Source organism: Octodon degus, unplaced genomic scaffold (assembly GCF_000260255.1).
Source record: "Octodon degus isolate 3935 unplaced genomic scaffold, OctDeg1.0 scaffold00041, whole genome shotgun sequence".
Classification (NCBI taxonomy): Eukaryota; Metazoa; Chordata; class Mammalia; order Rodentia; family Octodontidae; genus Octodon; species Octodon degus.
In genome coordinates, this window is record NW_004524617.1 from 5,311,548 (window position 1) to 5,332,975 (window position 21,428).

General features: G+C 34.2%; 1 protein-coding gene across 2 annotated transcripts in view; it reads right to left on the reverse strand.

Moving 5' to 3' along the window:
* Il1rapl1 (interleukin 1 receptor accessory protein like 1) overlaps positions 1-21,428 on the reverse strand; it is a 1,467,987-nt gene that overhangs the window by 46,400 nt on the left and 1,400,159 nt on the right. For both annotated transcript variants that reach the window (XM_004631365.3, XM_012514777.2), the window contains 2 exons: positions 20,959-21,091; positions 18,208-18,353 (listed from right to left, as the gene is read on the reverse strand). In XM_004631365.3, the coding sequence (XP_004631422.1) occupies positions 18,208-18,353; positions 20,959-21,091 (279 nt within the window). The remainder of the gene's footprint in view (positions 1-18,207; positions 18,354-20,958; positions 21,092-21,428) is intronic.

Below are 21,428 nucleotides of genomic sequence, written 5' to 3' on the forward strand. Positions count from 1 at the left end.
AGTGGAGAAAGGTTGCTTTTTCCCCATAATCTCCCCATCATTTGCTATTGTTGGATTTCTTTCATTTATTTCTTTCTCTTTTCTTTTCTTTTTTTTTTCAGAATGGGGGATTGAACTCAGGCCCTTGGGCTGCCAGGCAAGCACTTATTCTACTGAGCTATCTCCCTGGCTCTGGTGGACTTCTTTATGATAGCCATTTTTTCCTGGGTTAGAAGGAATATCAGGTTTGTTTTAATTTGCATTTCTGGAATTACCAATGATGTTGAGCATTTATCTGTCATTTGTTTTTCTTCATTTGAGAAGTGTGTATTCATATCAGATGCCCACTTTTTGAAAGATGAAGAAAGGAAAATAGCCTTCCCAGATTAAAGAAAGTTGAAAGTTAAATTCTACACACAATCTTGGAAGGGAAATCTGATATAAATAGCATCTAATGGGATAATTTCTAAAGTTTAAGTATAGACTATACATTGCACAGTAGCATTTTATTATAGTGATTTTCCTGAATTTCATAAATACACTTGTGTTAAATGATAAAATATTCATGTATTTTGAAGAATCAGCCTAAGAAATTTAGTAATGGTGTCTGCAGTTTACTGCCATGTGGTTTGACAATAGTATGTGTTGTATGTTTGTATTCATAGTCTAGTTCCTTCCTTTAATCTACTTATGTATAAGAGGAGAGATGATATAAATGTGACAAAAAGTTATTAATTAGTGAACATAGATTGAAGAGACATATGAACAATTATTATAAAATTCTTATAATTTATGAGGCCTATCTGTACTTCATATTACAAAATAAGAAGGGAAAATTAGCTAATTATGTGGTAAGATCACACTACTGTGTTATTGTAACTAAAGGATATATGTTTTGATTTATTATTCTTAGTTTAAAATTATATCTGTTTTGCCATTTTAATCTTATCTGTAAAAATCCTTTAATTTAATTTTATACTATGTCCTTATTTCAGAATTGTCTTCAGAAACTGTTAGCTGATTTATATTACCCATTTGAAAAAAGTTAGAACTCCTCATATTGGAAATTAAGTGACTTTCCTCCTTTTATTGAAGCAACTAACTCAACTCCAGTGAGCATTATTCCTCCAGTGTGAATTGAATTTGACATGTTTTCCATAATTCTGTAGCAACCAAGAATGATTCTTTGCTGTTTATCAAAATCCTACTCGTCCCTCATTTAAAGGCTAAGGTCTTCACCTGCAGTAACATTTCCTGGCCAAAGTGCTTTACCTTCTGTTATGGTTTGCACTTGAAATTTTTCCCAAAATTTCTGCACTAACAGCTTGTTGGCCAGTGGGTGGGGCTTCTGTTACTTAATCAGTCCACTGATAGGATCATAATCTCATGGCATCATTGGGAGGTGATAGAGACAGGAGGTGAGGCATACATGAAGGGACATGTCCCACTTACATGGGGCATGGCTTTGGGGAATTTTCTAACCCTGCTACCGCTACCTTCTCAGCTACCATGTGCTAAGTAGCTTTACTTCACTATGCTTTTTTGCCATGTCTCTGGACCACTTCAAGCCTAAAAGCAGTGGAGCTGATGGACAATGGATTGAAAACTTGGAGACCAGGAAGTCTTTGATGAGGCAGAACCATTTTGATTGGTCCACTGATCATTCATTCCAAGTCACATTCCATGGCTACACTTTGTACTGATTTGTCTTTATTTATTTTCTCTAACATTTGTCACTATAAAACAATATCTGACTTTTTATCATATGCTAGTATTTTAGTTCTATCAGATCATGGATGTTCTTGGTTGTTGTTTATTTTCAAATTATTTTTTATTCTTTATATAAAGCACCTTGAAAGTGAGCTGACATGTTGAAGTTATTCAATAATTATCACATGAGTAAATGAAACACTTATGATGAAGAACAAATCAATTTTTCTAACAAGTGGCATTTTATGTGTTTTCACTCTCACATACCTTTGGGAACCATTTTTTTCTAGTAAATGTATAGTAAGGATCAAGCAATTGATTAAGTAGAACTAATAAATCTAGTTCATCAAGTTGGTAACAAAAACTCATGTAAAAAATGCCCAACTTCACAGTAAAGATTTAAAATTTTATTTCATTCATAAATCCAATGATAATATAGTCTTAAATAAATGTGCAGAACTATGACATCTGTATTCAAGTGATATTTAAAGATCAGTCACATACCATTTCACATGTTTGATATTGCTCTTCAACTTTTTAAAGAGGAAATGCTGGTGTCCAATCCAGGATCTTATAGATGCAAGATAACCAGAAAGAAGAATTCTACTTTTCACAAGAAAGCAGCAATCATTGCCCTCAAATTTTGTTTGCATTTATTCATTAATTCCTTAATTTTTCTTTAATAAATGTTTTATATATAGTATATGTATTGATTATGAGTTTTAGTGGATGAAATATGCTTATTGTCCTAAAGGATATCACACCTACTTGTAGATTCAAGTGAGGGAGCAGGAATTTATAACTAAATAATCAAAGCTAATATTTTTGAACATTATAGTGTCATTGTGCTCTCTCCCTTTTATATAAATGAGATAAATTCTTTAAGTGTTATAATCATGAACCAGCGTAGCAACTCATTTGAAGTGTCACATCTATTTTGGTTGAGGAATTTCAAGGGTAAAGGTCAGATACTGAGTGGCAGAGTGCAAAAATACCTGCAAATGTTTATAGCAAGTACTTGTGTCTAAATTACTTGGAAACCAAATGTGATATAATGGATGATGGTAGGGAAGTTCATGTTTAAATTTCTTAATTAATACATATTGTTTACATTTTTCCCTTTTCAAAGAAAATGGAAAGTACCTTATTAATGAAATTTTTCTTGAATAATTCATATACCAGTTAAGCCACTCTTCCAAAAATAGCTCAAAACAAAAGGAAAATAATTCTCCTTTACAGAAAATTGGCATATATATTTCATATTATTCAATGTGAATTTACTCCCGGAAGATCTTTATTTTCCTCTGAATTATAAAAGCATTTGTCTAAAAGATCTCTGTCTAAAATTTTTAACAAGAAGGATAGACATATCATTATATATTTACAAATACAGCCACACAAGACTCAGATGGGACTACTTCATCTTAAATCTTATATACGAAGTACAATGGGAAAAAACCAGACAAAGAAGACAGATACTATTACAATAAACAACAAAAAGCCTCCAATGACCAGTCTGGAAGACAGGGTTATTATATATCAAGGTTTCAAACTTCACTGATGTCTAAAAGAAAATATCTTAAAAGAAAAAAATATTTGCTTTCTCTCTACTAGGATTTCCTTCATAACATGTAATACAAATAGATAGGCACAGATGGAATGATACAAAACATCTCTTGAGAGGAAACTGTCAGAGTGAAGGTGGCACTGCATTTTACTCCTTTTTATTAAGAGATGCAGTGTTTATCCTGAAAGAAATCCTCCACCAGAGGATATATTGTCACAGTCAGAACAATTCATTCTTCCTCTGGGAATGTGTTCATTTGCCCAAAGAATCCAGAACATCTGGACCACTCAGATAGCAATAGGAGCTGAAACATTAAGCTATTTTTAAAAAGCAATTTAATAATTTATAGTATGTTCAGTTGATGGAAACAAATTTATAAAAATAGTGTACACAAAATGTAAGATGTAAAAATGCTTCACAATTCAGCAAACTTAAGGGAAGCTTTGATATACTTCAGAATTTTTATTACTATTTTAATTTTTCTATTTAAAGTTTTAATGTTTTTCCTAACTATTGAAAGTATGACAATTAATGTTGTCAGAAAAAGCCAAGGGTAATAGTTTCCACTCTTAACACAACGTTCACTCACACTCTAGATTATTTCTGAGTAAAAGACTATTAAATAAGAAAAATAACCAAACCATATACTGGTTCTCTCAATAGAAGTAAAATAAAAATTTATTTCTTCTTACTCTGATGTTTTCAATCACTATCTTCTTTCTGAATACATAAACATGCCAAGAAAAATTTTGCCTTCCTTTCTCATTTTATAAAGAGACACTTGCTAAAACATACTAAACATAAAAAGCATTTTATTTTCTTTCATTAGCAATCTGTGATACAATTTATATATTTTAGGAACATCATAATAGAAACCATCATTACTTAATTCCTAAGGAAGAAGAAAGAATTTCTTAATTCATGATCAGTTGAGAAAAGATTTTTGGCTTATTGTTTATTATGCTCTTTGATTAGGATATATGAGGACAATTAGCTCTTATAAAAATGGTAATAACAGCTTTGTTTGACAAAGGATAGAGCACTATTTTTCACCTCACCATATATATTGATTTTCAGTGCAAAAACATTGGTGGTGTTTTGTGAAAACATTACATAAAAATATATTGTTTGCTAACAGATGAAATTGGGGAGCAAGACCATACATTCAAGTAAATAGATTTCAGTAAACTTTAAAGCATATAAATAATTTTATTTCATAACAAAGAGAGTAATTATAATTTCCATGTAAAATTTTCCAAAATATTCGAAGGAAATTCGATGTTAACATTTGGAAAACATGAGCAAACTGTACATCATCTTGGCAACTTCTCAGCAATACTAAAATTCTTCAAATTAAGAATTTACTAAAAACAATATTCAGTACATGTGCAAAACCAGATTTATTGGGCTGGAGAGATGGCTCAATGGTCTAAAGCACCTACTTAGAACAAGCTTAGCAAAGCATCAGGGACCGCGGTTCAATCTCCCAGCACCACATGCCAGCCAGCCCTGCCCCCTGGTGGGCTGAGCTGGCCACACACACACACCACACACACTCACTCTCTCTCTCTCTCTCATAAATAAAAATTAAAAAAAAAACCCAGATTTATTCTTCTCACCTTTTTTCTGACTACATAAAACATTCTTATTGTACAGAATTTGAAAAAGGCACAGGAATGATTAGAATAACTTAAGAAATCACAGGAATCTTAAAAATCCAGATTAACCAATTTTATTATTTCAGTGAATTTTTTTATGTATTGCTTTTTAAGGTACTAGGTTTAAGGTACATGTAACTTTATTGTAAACAAATAACTAATGGCTGTAAATAGTAATCATACAAAACTGCTAACACTTTGTCCTTTTCTCTGGATAGTTTGTAATACAATTTTCCAAGGTAGTTTGAAATAGGTATTCTGCTAAATGTCTTTTTGGTAATCATTTTAGTTTCTAAAAATTATTTTCATGCGTATTTATCTAAGCATCTTTTAGCACACTAAGCCTCACTTAGAACAATATATTTTTATGAATTGCTTTCACAAACCACCACCAATGTTCCTGGACTGAAAATCAATATATATGGTGAGGTGATAAAATAGTGCTCTACTCTTTATCAACTAAAGCTGTTATTACCATTTTTATAAAAGCTAATTCATTATTAAAAGCAAATTTTCAAGTATCCTAACCAAGTGTAGCATGAGGTGTTAGCACCACTGTTATGGGTTAGGTCTAGAAAGTCCCTCAAATGACTCATATGTTAAAGATGGGGCTGTTGGAAGGTGCTTAGATCGTAGAGATGATATACTATCCTGCACTGAATCTTAGGGGTATTATTTTACAAGTTGTAAAATGGGAGAGCAACGGAACAAACACTTGTTCTAGGTCACACACAACTGAAAAACCAAATAATACACTGAAACAAACTGACCAGTTTTTCTACCACAGTTCACAATTTCTCTTCCTTTCAGTCAATGTTCATTCATATCAAAGTTCATTTTTGATTTTTGGGTGGTTTATAAACTACCTTTTTGTGCTTTCCTAAATATAACACTGGATTTTCCTTCTGATTTAAAAAATTCTATTTTAACAATGTTTGAATGTCCACTTTCCATTTAGAGAACTTAACCTTCAGATAAACTACTCTTCATAGAGTACACACTAAAAATATAACATGTGCCCTAAAATAGAGACAAATAGCTAACATAGTTCTTACAGATGGAAAATGTAATCCTTAATACTAAAATATAATACAAGTTACCATGGTAATCTATTGGCAATCAACATATTTTTCCTACTATATGACCTGAGAGAGTATTTAGCATTTTTTCATGTGTCATAGCTAATTTCTCACTTTACTGACCTGGTTGTCGAAGTTCGACATACAGGAGCTGCCTATTAAAAGTTTTATCCTGTATTTTATGACCCAGTTGTGCCACTTCTGAACCAGATGCAGAAATTCGCAGCCATACAAATGCATATCCACCTCCATTTCCCCAACAACGTTACTTTAATGTCCCAGAAAGGTGGTAGACATCCCTCCACAAGTACTGATTTAACCATTAAGGATACAGTGCTTAACTTCCATGCAGGCACTCGATACATATTTCTTGAAGGAGAATACCCTGCTGTTTTTCACACAATAGCATTCTGTGAAGCATCTTTTTTGAGCTTTTTTGAGTGAAGTATAATTTCAAGTGTAATATGAAAAATTATCAATAAACAGGTGAAGGTTGTTCTGAGAAAAAGAGAGTGAGTGCTTGTTGGTGCATGGTGGCCAGAAAGATGCTATTCTGCTTGTAATCTTTCATTACACATGCTGAATTTTGCTATGTGCACTACACATGATTTCAGTAGGCTTTCCTAAAGAATGCTTTAAACTGAAATTTTTTCTTAAACAGCTTGTTTCTGTTTGTAATTTTCAAATACAATAGGTTTCTTTCTGTTCTTCCTTTAGGTGTATTTATGTTTTATGGTCTTTGTTAGATGCTAGACAGGTACCTGTTAATATGAACTAAACTTCTGAACACATACAAGGCAATTATCTCTATGTTGTTATGTTATCTTTTTATTTTTTCCTTTTATTGTGCCCAATTTTCCAGACTTATTTTTGGCCAGTAGCCTGTGAAAACTGAGCTCATTACTATGTTCATACTTCCTTATTGCATATAATTGAGATTTAGCTTAATGTAAGCATTCAAAACAGGAAATTAGTAGTATTTACTGTTTAACATGTATTTCACTGCTCTTTGGTAGTTATTATTTGCATATATATTTGCATTTGTAAATAACTCCATATGTATGTTGTCATGAGATTCCTATGTGAATTTTCCTGTTGAAAAATGGGATGTGTATATACCAATTGTGTCCAACAAACAAGTATCTCTTCATTTAGAAGTTTAATTATTTTAGTACTCAAAGAAGTACCCTCTCAGACATCTCTCAAGTAGCAAATGTATTCTATAAGGTACAATTTTACTGAGTCTATGAGGCAAGTAACCTCATTAAGAGTAGAGTGTGAGGGCAATGTACTAAGTTTAAATAGGTTCAAAGGTGTTGGACATGTAAAAAGATGTGGCAATTAGTTGGAAATAGTGCCACTGACTGACTGTAATCTGCTTTCTTTCTTTTGTCATGAAAACAGTGAAATTAAGAGAGGTAGATCATATTTACTTCTTCTGTGGTACCAAATTTATCAGAAGCATCCATTACCTAGGCAAGGGGCCGGGGAGAGGGCTCAGTGGAAAAGCGCTTCCCTGGCAAGCGCAAGGGCATGAGTTCAATCGCCGGTTCTGCCCAAAAAAAATATAACCTAGGCAAAGGCCTTGGTATGTCAGTTATGAGCTATAGACCACAAATGGCAACAGGAACAAGGAATTTGGTTGACATTTAAATCTTGAGTTTTATCCTATGATAATGCACCCAGAACACTTGTTAACAATTTCTAATTTCAGTGTAGAATAAAATTTGCAAAGCCTGGATATGGAAGCTTCTAAGTGACTTTATAAGAGTAGAAACACACACACACACACACACACACACACACACCCCAAAAACAAAAACCTAAGTTGGCAATTCCTATCATATTGGTATATATTCTTGCTCTGTTGACCTTCCAATCATATTTTGTCTAACAATGGAGCATTTTCACAGTGAAAATACCTGCACTTATATTTTTAATTTCTCCTCTTTGAGTAGCATAGATTCAAAAATCATTTCCCATAAAGAATGGAGTTTCTGATTACCATACTATGAAGGAGTGAGTGAATCTCAACTAAGAGCTCCCCATCCCAAGGACATTCGGCAGTGTCTGAAGACATTCCCCATTATCACAACTGGGGAAGTTGTTATGAGCATCTACAGGGCTAGGCCAAAGATGAGCTAAATGATCTGTATACACAAGATAGCTCCACCACAACAAAGAATTTATCTAGTCCAAAATATCAATACCGACAAGAATGGGAAACCTTGTTGTAAATAAATTCTATATTATTGTAAGTACTGTACATTTAGTTGACCCTATTGCCACAATTACTAGACACCTTAGGTATATTGACCACATAATAGAGAAGAAACTGAAGTTCCTCAATATGTTGGTTTTGCATAAGCTAAGATTCATTGAAAATAGCTCTTTCTTGGACACTAATCCAACTACTAAGGGGCCATTGCCATTCTGCAAGATACTTCCATATATACAGGTAGTATATTTTGATATCTGAGCAAAGTTAGGACTCTACAAACTCTGAAATCAGTGGTCATATCCAATGACTAGGGTCAAAAAATGGCTTATAAGGACAGAGGAGATAGCTCAGTAGAATAAGTGCTTGCCTGGCAATCTCTAGGGCCTGAGTTCAATCCCCAGTTCTGCCCCAAAAAATGGCTTATGGAGTGTTAGAATCTCACTGAATTTCTCAGTAACTAAATTTACTAAACAAAAAAAAGATGAGACACATATTGCAGAGATAATTCATTACAAGGGATAAGGAATCCACAGTCTAAATTCATCTATTCTTATAACAATCTATTTTAAATAATGTACATTTAATACATTACTAAAGATATTTGGAAGACTGGGTAGTTTAGTGAGCAAGGATAATTCTTATCCATTGTATTCTTTGGAGGGAAAAAATGCTACAGGAAGCAAAATGTGTTGAAGAAGAATACAGAAAATATTGATTTTTACCACTATTAACTAGCGCTATGACTTTCAAACAGATATTTTGCCAGATCCGAACTGCTTCATGATGTATGAATTGCCATGTGATTATAATTAATAAAAGTAAATGTAACAATTCAGAGTTTGATTCTTAAAGAACATCCTTAATATGCCAATTTCAAAGTTAAGCATTCACTCAGCACAATTTAATTGCATTTGATAACAATGCAATTTAAAATGTAGATGATAGCATTCAAAAATATATTGGTCCTTACTTCCTGTTTAATTTTATGAGAGTCCAGTACAATGTCAGTCATATGGTAGGTTCTTCATGAGCGTCATTAAATACATGAACAACTGAACAAAGCATTCCTTTAGGACAACACATCTAAACCAAAGTAAATACTTTGGAAGGTCAGACTCACAAGTGTTGGAACAAAATTGCTGGAGCTCAATCAGACTCTCCTAATAAAACATAAATTAGAATTTACAGATTTTTAAATTAAATATCCAATTTTCACATACTTCCTCGCTCAGAATATCACAGAATATAGTGCACAGAAATTTCTTAATAGCAAGTTAATAGTTATTAGGTGCTTAGGGTGTGTAAGATGCTGTAATAGGTACTGATATCATTTTTGTTAATCCTGACAGCTGATCAATGTGATAAGTCTTCTTATTATTCCCTTTTCATAGAAGAAATTTAGAAGCTCTCATAGGGGAAATAGTATGTCCAAGACAGCATAAGTAGTAAGGAGAGTTGGATGTTAAACACAGCCAGCCTTGCTTTCCATATGTTAGTGGCCAGTCTTTTGTGAGTTTTTTTTTCAAGGTTCTTTTCTCTTTTATCTTGCAAGATTGTTCTTCCTTTCTTTTACCAGCATTTCAGATTCTAAAAAGAAGTCTTAACTTATAGACTAAAATCTTAACTGCTAAATAATCTTTCTTGAGATTCAACAGAATCCAGAACATCTGGTGACCTTTAGATAACATCAGAATGTATCTTGTTGATCCTTGTTCTCTAATTCTGTGTATCAACTGACACATGTAAATTGCCCTAAGGTTTAATTTGCAAAGAAATAAGATTTAACTTGCAAAGAAGTAATCCTACAGACTTTCTATCTCTTGCCCTCCTCTTCTAACTTTTGCTCCTTACAAAACTCCCTTTGCACCCTTGATCCTTCTAAAATTGAAGCTTTTGGTCAAACATCCCTTCAATCTTCCAAAATACTATGCTTGGCATAAAATTGTTTTTCTTCACACCAACTATCATCTAAACATGGCTTTCAAGTGGCCAGTAACTGGACCTATGTCCAGTAACACCCGCTCCATGCCTTAATCATTATGTTATTTTACTGGACATAGTAAGCATTTCCAAGCTGTGAGGTCATTCTAAATGTGAATACTGATCAAAGACACAGAGAATGAAGAAGGAATGCATAACTGCCTGATGGATGCAGTCGTGGGTAGGCCTGAGTCTAGAATATAATGCTGCTGTTTATCCATCTGGTATACTGGTAGTATCAAATAAGTTGAAAACATAAAAGTGGATGTAACAGAAAAGGTTAGAATTTGGGAGAAACCTGAAGGTCAGCATTTCATGCATGTCAACACAGGCAATCATGATTAACAACTCAGGCAAAGGCATCTGGGTAAAAAATTTAGACTGAAATACAACATTCAATCATTACGGGCAATGGAAAGAACAACAGATGATACATAAGTAATGTTTCAGCCTTTGGTTCATTTTGAGTGAGCTCTAACTCTCAATCTTGTAATCAATCCAGGAACTGGCAAAGAAGAATGAAGAGAATCTGCTGACTACAGCGAGAAATAAGGGAGTAGAAAGTCACAGACCATTAGGACTGACACAAGAAGGGAGGGCATGGCTGAAGGTGGCTGGGAAAGGAGGTGTGACCAGATCCTGAAACATATGCACAGACAGTTCTCAGAACCCTGCACGTGGACTTCCTGTGGGAACTTGAACAGGTTTTCTGAAGGTAAGAATAGACCTAATGTCAGTCTGAGTAGTAGATGATAGAAAATCATAGTCATAGAATTTTTGGCCACTGTGTTCTTTCTTTCATGGATGGTCTGTCCTCGCACTGTAAGATGTATTTCTTTCCCTACTTTTGCTTGGCCCAAACTCACTCTGCAGATCCTGATACTTTTCCTATCCTTAACAAAACTGCTATCATCTGGGCTTATCTTGACTGATTCTTTGTTCAAAATGGAAGCAACCTAGAAAACAACTCCAGAAGATTCCAGAAGCCCCAAATCTAGTAACAGAACCTCATATGCTTTGCACCATCATTCTTCATATCTCTCACTGTATAATTTATTTATTTTTTCTCCATAATTTTATTGATAAACAAAGAGCAATGAGACAGTTTCAAACCAAATTGGTAGGACAGTTTCAATAATTAACACATTGCATACATTCTTCCTAGTGGTTAATTGCTGTACAAGATGCGGACTTGAGATCCTATTTACAAATACCATTAGAACAAATCCCTCTATTCATTAAGAGAATGTAACTATATATCTATCCTAACCACTTTGAATATACTCTCAATGTATAATTTAATGTCATATATAATGATATACAAATGAGTGTGTGAGTGTCAGTGTGATTTCAACTGTCCAAATTCTCTCCATAGGAATTGATAAATTTTGATATACTCAAAAATGGTATTCAGACAGATAGTGGGGTTAAGCTTAACAGCCTAAGTTGTTCGATAATAACAACAAGCTTGTCTTCTGGATGGTTAACAACCTGAGTTTGCAGACTAAAATTAGAGAAAAAGAAGGGCTGCAAGGAAAGCCAACATTTTGGCCCTAGCCTTCCAAGGTCAATTAAGACTCAGGACATATGAGAACCTGTACTGTAACGTCATGTAACTCGGAAGTGTCCCAAATTTTCTCATCAAGGAGATTTTGGGGCCAAAGAGGAAAGTGATCGATGATGTAGAGTGTGCCTAAGGAGAGTCACATGGAGAGAAAACATTCTCTCAGGCTTTCACAGAGAGCACATTGGCCAAGCAATGGCCGTGACTCATCCACATGGCTGACACTGACAAACTTTCTACAATCTGAGGTACAGGATCTCAGGATAAGTCCTGAGGGGATTTCACTGATCTTATCAGACCCAAAAGCTACAACTCTTGTTGCATAGGTCCTGCTTTACCATGGTCTTAACCATCCTGAAGAAAAGTATAAAAATGAAATATAAGAAATAAAGCCATGCTGTTATGTTGAGCTGTGGGGGACTCAGGTCAACAATTTCTGACATTGCCAGTTAAGCGGAAGACCAGATACTATTATGGGCTACTGAACTCTTTTAGAATATTTTGCTGAGTTTACACACCTATAATATTCAAATAACCGAACTTAGAAAAAAAGGGGATACAGATGAATGTCCATTTTGTATCTGTGTATTCAAAGTGGATAGGATAGATATATAGTTACATTCTGTTAATGAATAGAATGATTTGTTCTAATGGTGTTTGTAAATAGGATCTCAAGTCCACATCTTGTACAGCAATTAACCACTAAGAAGAATGTATGCAGTGTGCTAATTATTGAAACTGTCCTAATGATTTGATTTGAAACTGTCTCATTGCTATTTGTTTATCAATAAAATTATGGCAAAAAAATGGTATTCTAGGGGCTGGGGGATGGCTCAGTAGAATAAGCACTGCCCTGGCAAGCACAAGGGTCTGAGTTCAATCCCTGATTCTGCCAAAAAAAATGGTATTCCCCCTTTCAAATTTCCTAGAATAACTTAAGCTGGCTTTTATAAATGTAAGATTCTCTTATGAAGTTAAAAGTGTAATACAGGATCCACCTTAACACAAATGTAAATTTATTTGATAGATTGGAGTCATATTTCAAAGAATCTATAGAACACATTCACACATTTTGGGATCATGTTACTATGTCAGGTATACTTCACAAAATATAACAGTGGAGAGAAAAATACTTAGATAACTTTGACAAAGTTCCTGAAAAGTCTGTGTATCACAAGAAATAACAGTTGTTGTCACATAAGATCTATGTCAATAAATATATGAATGTATCTCTCCAAAAAGTTTTCAAAAAAGAACACCTTGAAAGACTATAAGTTAAGTAAATTATGTATCAATGGCAAAAGCATAGGATTAATAACAAAAACACCCTTTTGTTTTACTGACCATTAGCTTTCTGAGTAATATAGTAACTCAACTCCTAATAACAGAATTCAGTAATCCTTTCTTATTGTAAAGAGAATAAAAAATAATAAAGAACACTACAAATCATACAAAATTTCTAAAAAGAAGATAGGAATTGAACAATAGTTGTTATGTTGCACCTTGGGTTTTTTTTTTCAGTACAAAGGATTAAAATATATTGCACATTACTGTATTCAAACTGTTTGTTTTCCCCTAGAACTGGGGATTGAACTCAGGCCCTTGTGCTTAGCCAGGCAAGCACTTATTCTACTGAGCCATCTCCCTGTCCCCACTGTATTCAAATTGCTTGTTCAAATTACTATATATAAGCATATAATATTGGTCAAAATATTTCTTTATTTATTTGGTACAGGGTCTCACTATGCAGCTCGGACTCGTAGTGATCCTCCTGTTTCAGCCTCCCCAGTGCTGGAAATCCAGGCATGCACCACCATGCCTAGACTCAGTCACTGGCTCAGTGCATCCTGGGGGTGGTGCCGGGAATCGAACTATAGTCCCTGCGCTTGCCATAGCAGGCACTTAGTCCCCTGAGCTATCTCATGGGCCCCAAAATAATTTTTTAAGCATTAATTTTTCCCTTCAATAAACATGCTAGCTGTCCTGTGTACATGCATACAGCTTTTCTTCTCTTTCTTTCTTTCTTTCTTTCTTTCTTTCTTTCTTTCTTTCTTTCTTTCTCTCCCACATCCAACTTATTCTGTCCTTTTCAGCAGTTTCTTTCTCTAACTCAGTATATATTGTACCTTTTGGATTTTATTTACTCTTTCAGATTCTTACCCTAGGGAAACAATACTATGTTTACACATGTGTATATATTTATTGTACTTATGAGCATGGTCTTTAGTTGCATCCATTTACCTATAAATACCTCAAGTGTATCTTTCTTTGTAGGTGAGTAATACCCCATTGCATAAAAATACCACAACTTTTTTTATTAATTCCTCAGTTTATGTGCATTTGGTTTTGTTCCAAGATTAAACTATGACTACTTATGCTGCTATAAACATGGGTGCACATATATCCCTGTGGTATGATATTTTCAATTCTTTTGGGAAACTATCCAGAAGGGGAATAACTGAGTCAAGCGGCATCTTCAAATCCAAGTATTTTAGGGAATCTCCACACTGATTTCCATAGAGGTTGTACCAGTGTAAACTCCCACCAAGAGAAGAGAAAGCTTCCTTTTCCCCAAGGCCTCACCAGCATTTATTGTTGGTAGATTTCTTTAGAAAGCCATTCTTTCATGGGTGCAGTGGAATCTCAGTATTGTTTTAATGCACATTTTTCAAATGACCAATGTTGCTGAACATTTGTATTTCTTTCTGTGAGAAGTATGCATTCATCCTAGATGCCCTTTTTTGAATTGGGTCTTTCAATTTTGTGGTCCTAATTTTTTAAAATTCTCCATTTATTCTAGATAGAGGTCCTTTGTCTAAGGTACAGTTGGCTTAGATTTTTTGCCTCAATGTGTGGGCTTCCTTTTAACTCTGTTAGTGATTTGCACTCTTTTTTTGATGTGCAAAAATGTTTTAATAGGATGATATTCCAGTTGCTGACAAAATCCCTAATATAATAGGCAGCAAAATTAAGTAAAAATTAATAGGTAGTGCTACAGGGACAATACTGAAGATATGGACAACCAAAACAGTGTCTGGAGATGCATTTGAAGAACGCAAGTCCTCAAGATAAAGTTATAATGGCCAGACTTGCATACTTCCCTAAAGGAGGAATGGAAATTTGAGATTATGCTGTGATCAGTATCATCCAGTGGGTGAAGTCCAGATGTGCATCGGTCACCTGGGTGTGGGACTAGAACAACTACATTCATCTCTTCCCAAAATGTTTCTATTTTAGGGATGATAGTTAAGCTGAGGTTAACGATGCGAGCCCTAAAACTTTGCTATAATACCCTTATTACCTGTTGGACTAATATTACCTAAATGGCTATACTTGTAATCCTCTAGGTTGACTATAGTTTGACCCATGGTGTATCTACATTGTAACTTTGCTACAAAATTTCCCATGACAAAGGGTCTTGTGGCAACCCACTAGGGAAACCTTTGTGCCTCCCCTACTCCCCAGTGAACCTTTCCTGTTCTTAACCTTTGTCTTTTCAAATTCATTCTTCAGTTTCAACAGACACAAACACAGAATGTCTAACATTTAGCAGGTTGCAAGTTATATTTCTCCTATATCACTAACATGACAAAAATTTGACTTTCTCTGGGACCCCATGATAAAGCCAAACCTATGGGCTCATATATTCGTCTTGACATTCTCAACCTTGTAGGGATGGTAAAGTTACAATTATGTCATAGGATGACCTTTCTTTTTCAGCAAGATGGGTGGCATCATTTCACATGATAAGGAGCTGCTCTAGAACCAGAAATTGTGTTTCTTACTGCCTTTGTAAATATAAGACTCATGTGTTCCAGGTCCCTTAAATGAAAGACACACAATGACTTCAAGAGGGAGTTTTCAGATTATATAACCTTCAATTTTGGTTTCTTAATGCTTTTGTCTTAATAGGAATAAAATGCTGTTGATCATCATAGAAATTTGAAAACAATGTAAGAGTTAAGTAGTAAAGACCACTGAAAAATTGGGCACAATTTCCTTTCCATGGTTATGGATTTAGACATTACTGGAACTTCAAACAACTTCCCTGATTCTTCAGTCATCTATTTTTCAAGAAGTGGAAGCTTTTTTAGTTTTGAGCAACATAATTTTAACCAAACATGCTGAAAAATAGCCTGGAGAGGGGTGTCTATACAGTTTTCGCTATATAGCTAGAGCTCTAATAACTTTTCCTTTAGATACAATTAATTTGCCTTTCTTTCTGCTTATGATTGTTGCTTAATTGTCATCCATACCCTGCCTGAAAAGGGAAATACTTGTCATGCAAATCAACAGATTTCTATGTGCACTATAACTTTTCTCCATTATTTATATCCTTAAGGAACAATTCAAACTCGTTAATTAGATTATGTTCAAAAAAGGGACTATAATGAAGAGATTTCACAAATGGAAGATGAATATAAGAGGTTGAATCCGGTAAAATAGAATTCTACCAGCATTATGGTCACCGTCAGCAATTTAAATAACTGGCTTGGAAAAGTGGATTCAAAGTATAGAACTAGTCAAATACATAGCTACAGAATGAATTAGGGATGTTAACTGATTTTCCAAGTATAGAATGGGCTTCCTTGAAAGGGAATGTTAGGGTTGGCCAAATAGTTCAACAGATTAAAGTGCCTGCATAGGCAGAGTGCAGGGGCTGGGGTTCAATGCCCGGGACTGCTGTGCTGGTCCCAACCCTGGGGTGCACTGAGATGGTGATTGAGACTGGGCGTGGAGGTACGAGCCTGTAATCCCAGCTCTTGGGAGGCTGTAAACAAGTGGATCACTACAAGTCTAATCCAGTAGTGGGATCTTGAACATCCTGTAGACCCTTCTCTAAAATACAAAAAAAAAAGCAACAAGGAAAAGAAAAAAGAAAGAAACAAAGGGAATATTATCTAGGATAAGCTGATGGACTACTTGGGAAGAACTTATAGATGGATGAACAGTTAAATTCCATGAGATTTAAGTTGCTTCCATCCATGAGAAGGTTGCTTCCAGCCAAGTTCTTTCATTAACTACATATTAACATAGTGCAAGAAATAATCACATAGCTATATGCTGTTTACCCTTCCCCTTTTGACTTATATATCCATAGAATAGACTATTTTAGTATTGCAGCTACCTTGACAACAGTCAGCTGTTTTAAAACTTTTCAGTAACATTATTCAAAGGCAGTATAGCCCAGTGAAGTATAGAGATCAATGTTCATCATCCTCTTTCTTTGTAAACCTCAAAGAGTCTAGAATTAAACATGTGCTTTGAAATTAAAATCACTGTGAATTTGCTGAATAAGAGAACATCAAGTGTACTTATTTCAAAGACTGGTAAGTTTTCATTTAGCATAATGTAGAATAAAGTATTTTTTCTTCTCTAATACACATGGAAAATTTCAGTAACTCAAAAGCACAGCTCATATTTTACAATTATCTGTAATTTCAAACAATTCAATATGCATTTATATATAGCAAATTATGAATCATGGGAAAATATATGTGTAAAATTACTCAATACTGACAAAAATGTGAAGACATATTTCACTGGGAAATTTATAAGGTCTAGTACTACATTAAAGGAATAATTTCCCATAATGAACACAACTTTGACTTCAGAACATTTATGTTATTTCTAGTAATGTGATTTCTAAAAGCAGTAAATAACTTGTATGTTTTACATATAGGTGCTATATCAAGTCCTCCATATTGAAGCAGGAGAATAGGGTATGGCAGATGGGCTGGGCAAGTCCACAGGACCTGTTAATTACAAAATCCCAGGACACATATGCAGAACAGTTACCAAAGCCCTGCATTTGGACTTCTCATAACTGAAGCAGGTATTGGTTAGGACAGCCACAAAACAGAAATTCCCATTGAGCTTTGCTCCTGTGCTCCCTATGATGAACCTACTCTTGTCCTGTAAAGTATATCTATTTTCCTCCTTTTACATGTCCTAAAGTCACTCTACAGAGCTTGTTTCTTTTCCTACTTCTAATAAATAAAAAATTTTGCTATCTTTTGTGCTTGTCTTGACCAAATCTTTGTTCAGGACAGAAAGCACGTAGAAACCACCTTGAGGAGATTCAAACCTCATATCTCCAGAACCTGTTAAAAATGTTGATTGCCATGTTTTATTCTTTTAACACTAAACAGTTGATATAAATTTTCCCATTCTGTACATTAAAAAAACTGACACTTCTGAAATGTAAATATCTTCCCCAAGGTCATGGAATTTACAAAGCAAGACATTCAAGTTTGACTGTAGAACCTGAACTCCATTGCTGATGCTGTTGCCTCCCTGGCCCTAATGCTAATGTAGTTATTTCAGTTCGGATAAATTTGTGTAGTAAAAGAAAATTTAATTTGTTTTCTTTTAATTTCCACCAATTTCTCTACCATTGTACACTCAGTTATTCACTTCATCACTTCAACATGGAACGTTGTACTCACCCCGTTTATGAAGGAGAACACTGGCATGTCGACGTCCATTTCCATTTTCAACGTAACAGGAATAATTCCCCAAGTCACCTTCTTCCACAGAGTTCACAATTAATGAGATAGAAACTTCCTTTTCCCCAAGATGTTCTTTAAGAATTCTAAAACATAAAGCAAAACGAAACAAAAAACCCACACAAACATACACATACACACACACAAAAAGAAATGTAGATGAATCTAAATTTTATGTGAAAATAACTACGCAATCTGCTTTAGATTTGACTATGGATTGATGCTATCTTAATTAAATTATATCATGCCCTTTTCTTCACTTCTAATGAAGAAGCTTATCTTTCGAGATGCTAATGAAGTTGCAATTAATTATCTCTCTTAGCAGGACAATCATACTGTCATAACAGAGAGGTGAGAGAGACCTTGAGAAAAGTTTATGGATTGCTTTTCTTTTAAGAAGAAATATGATGTAGAATAAAATAAATTCTAAAGTCTTAACCTGGAGGCTTAATTATATATCAGGTTAACTTTTGAAAAAGAAAGAAAGAGAAGAAAATTTCTGTGCTATTTTGACATTTCACTTGAAACCTTCAGCCTGACTTTTGTTAATAATGCAAACCAGTTGTCCATTTTTAAGGAAATATGAAGTAGTACACCTGCAGACTAAAAGTTATCATAAGCATTTAATTCTGACATTTAAAACTAATGGTAAATGGTTATTAACCTCACTGTCAAAGATTTTAGCAATCTCTCAGCTTGCTAAATGGAAAACTTTTTTAAACTCAGAGCAAAAGAAAAACTTCTTTAAACTAGGAGTCACTTTCCATGCTCCTACCAGTCCCTATTCTTACCTCTATCTCCTACATGTTTGATAGCTTTTCAGAATACTTTTCAATATAGAATTAAGATAAAACACTTTTTGGAACTTTCTGTGAGCACATATGATACCTCAGTGGACAAAAAATGTTCAGAGGTTTATGGTCACTTTAATTTTAAGAATTCAAAGAATATGGGTAAAATATATGAGTAAAATTTTAAATATGAAAAATGGGAGAGTCATCACCACATGATATGCTGACCCCACCCCCAGGCACTATGAAAAGGCTACCAAGATCTGGTGTGGTGGCACACGCCTGTAATCCTAGCACAGGGGAGGTTGAAAACAGGAGAATCACTTTGAGTCCAAGCTGCATAGTGAAACCCTGTACCAAATACATAAAAAAACATGGGAGAGAAATAGCTTTGCTACACATTGTAAAACTACACATCTGGGCCTTTCAAAATTGAACTGGAACACTCTAAATGAGATATTCTTGTATATTTGTTGATTAAAAAGAAGATATCACTAGGAATAATACTGTGATTTTTTAATATATTTTTGTTGTGCATTACAATATTTTCTTCTATCTTTGACAGTTTTAAGATTTTGAGGTTTAAAAAGAGGAAATTGTGCTTTATCTATTCATATATGTTCATTTATATATTAATTTTTCTGTCCAGGTGTGGTGGCATACACCTGTAATTTCAGCACTTGGGATGCTGAGGCAGGAGGATTGCTACAAGTTCCAGGCCTGGCTAGTGAGGTAAAGATCAGTCTGAACTACATAGCCAGATCCAGTCTCAAAGAGAAAAAAAGACCCTCTCTCAAAATATCTCCCTCCAAACAAACAAAAAACAGAAAGATTTCTCCAAGAAGAACTTTAGATAGTGAAATGTTTAAAAATTATCATTGTTGTTATAATTTAGCTATTATTATGAATGCCCTTTTCTTATTTATATTATGATTAAGAATACATAATTATACAGTGGTGTTTTTCAGTATTGAATAATTTGATGCTTAAAAGTAAGTGAATATATATATATATAAATATAATATATGTGTGTGTGTGTGTGTGTGTGTGCGTGTGTGTGTACACTGAGAGAGAAATGAAGCTTAATCACTATGCCTTCAAACAGTATCTTACATGTTTGTTCTCTTGGCATCATTTCCACTATATAAATATTTGGAGACTCAAAATCCGTACTAAGAAAGGTGGTGAAAATATTTTGTAAGCCCTTTATCAGTACATCAAGCATTTTATATATCCTACTTTGTAGATTAAATATGAAAAATCATAAAAGGAACTGATAGAGATTGTCTTTGCTTGAGTACTCAAAGTAACATGCTAATTTTCATCTCAACAATTAAAAAATGTTTCTATAATTGAAAAGTACTGTTTTTCAAAAATGGAGTGGATTTCTATATTTTATTATATGTTGTTCTCACATTCAATATATACATTAGTGAGAAACTCTTCAATTTTTTTTAACTCATTGCAAATGACATTCATATTTTGCAATTCCAGTCTCTTAATGATTTCTTTTTCTTTTTTGTGTTTTAGGGAAAGGCGTACAGGGTGTTCAGGGTCTCACTACTAGATCAGACTTATAGTGATTCTCCCGTTTACAGCCTCTCAAGAGCTGGGATTACAGGCGCGCATCAACATGCCCAGTCTCAATTGCTGTCTCAGTGTGCCCCAGCTGCGGGCCACCAGAGGAAGCTGGGGGATTGAACTCTCAACCCCTGTGCCTGCTTGCAGACACTTTAATCTGCTGAGCTATGTGGCCGGCCCTGATGATTTATTTCATATTAAATATTATAATATTCTATTGTGGTACTAGAAAGGCCAAACAAAACATTTTTTCCCTCTGTTTTTATTTACTCACAGATGTTAACTTGATTGTACAAATTAAAAGAAAAAAGTATTTTACCTGATATCACTTTCCCAAACTCGATTTTCATCCAGATCTTCAATGAACTTCTCTCCTTTCATCCAGTAAATTAAGGGACTCACATCTCCACTGTAGCCAAAGAACGCTCTGCAAGTCAGATTCGCTGAGTCACCTGTGGGGAAAAACGATGGAAACATTCTCTAAAACTCCCTCTACGATCTATTTTATGCAAACAGATAGGCAAACTTCTGATAATTTTAGGAATTCAAGGAAAACTATTTCTAAAAGAATAATTTTTTCAGATTTTTGTCCTACCTTTGTCAAGTTTACAGAATGTGTTCTTTTTACAGTAAGGATTATTTAATGGAATGAGAGTTATTTATAAGTTTTCAGAAAAGATCAGTCATTTGTTTTATAGAATGTTTTTTCAACTGGGATTATCAGATGTTTTGTCATTGTTAGAGTGAGGTTATAAATTACAAGAAAGTATATGATAAAGAGGATATATA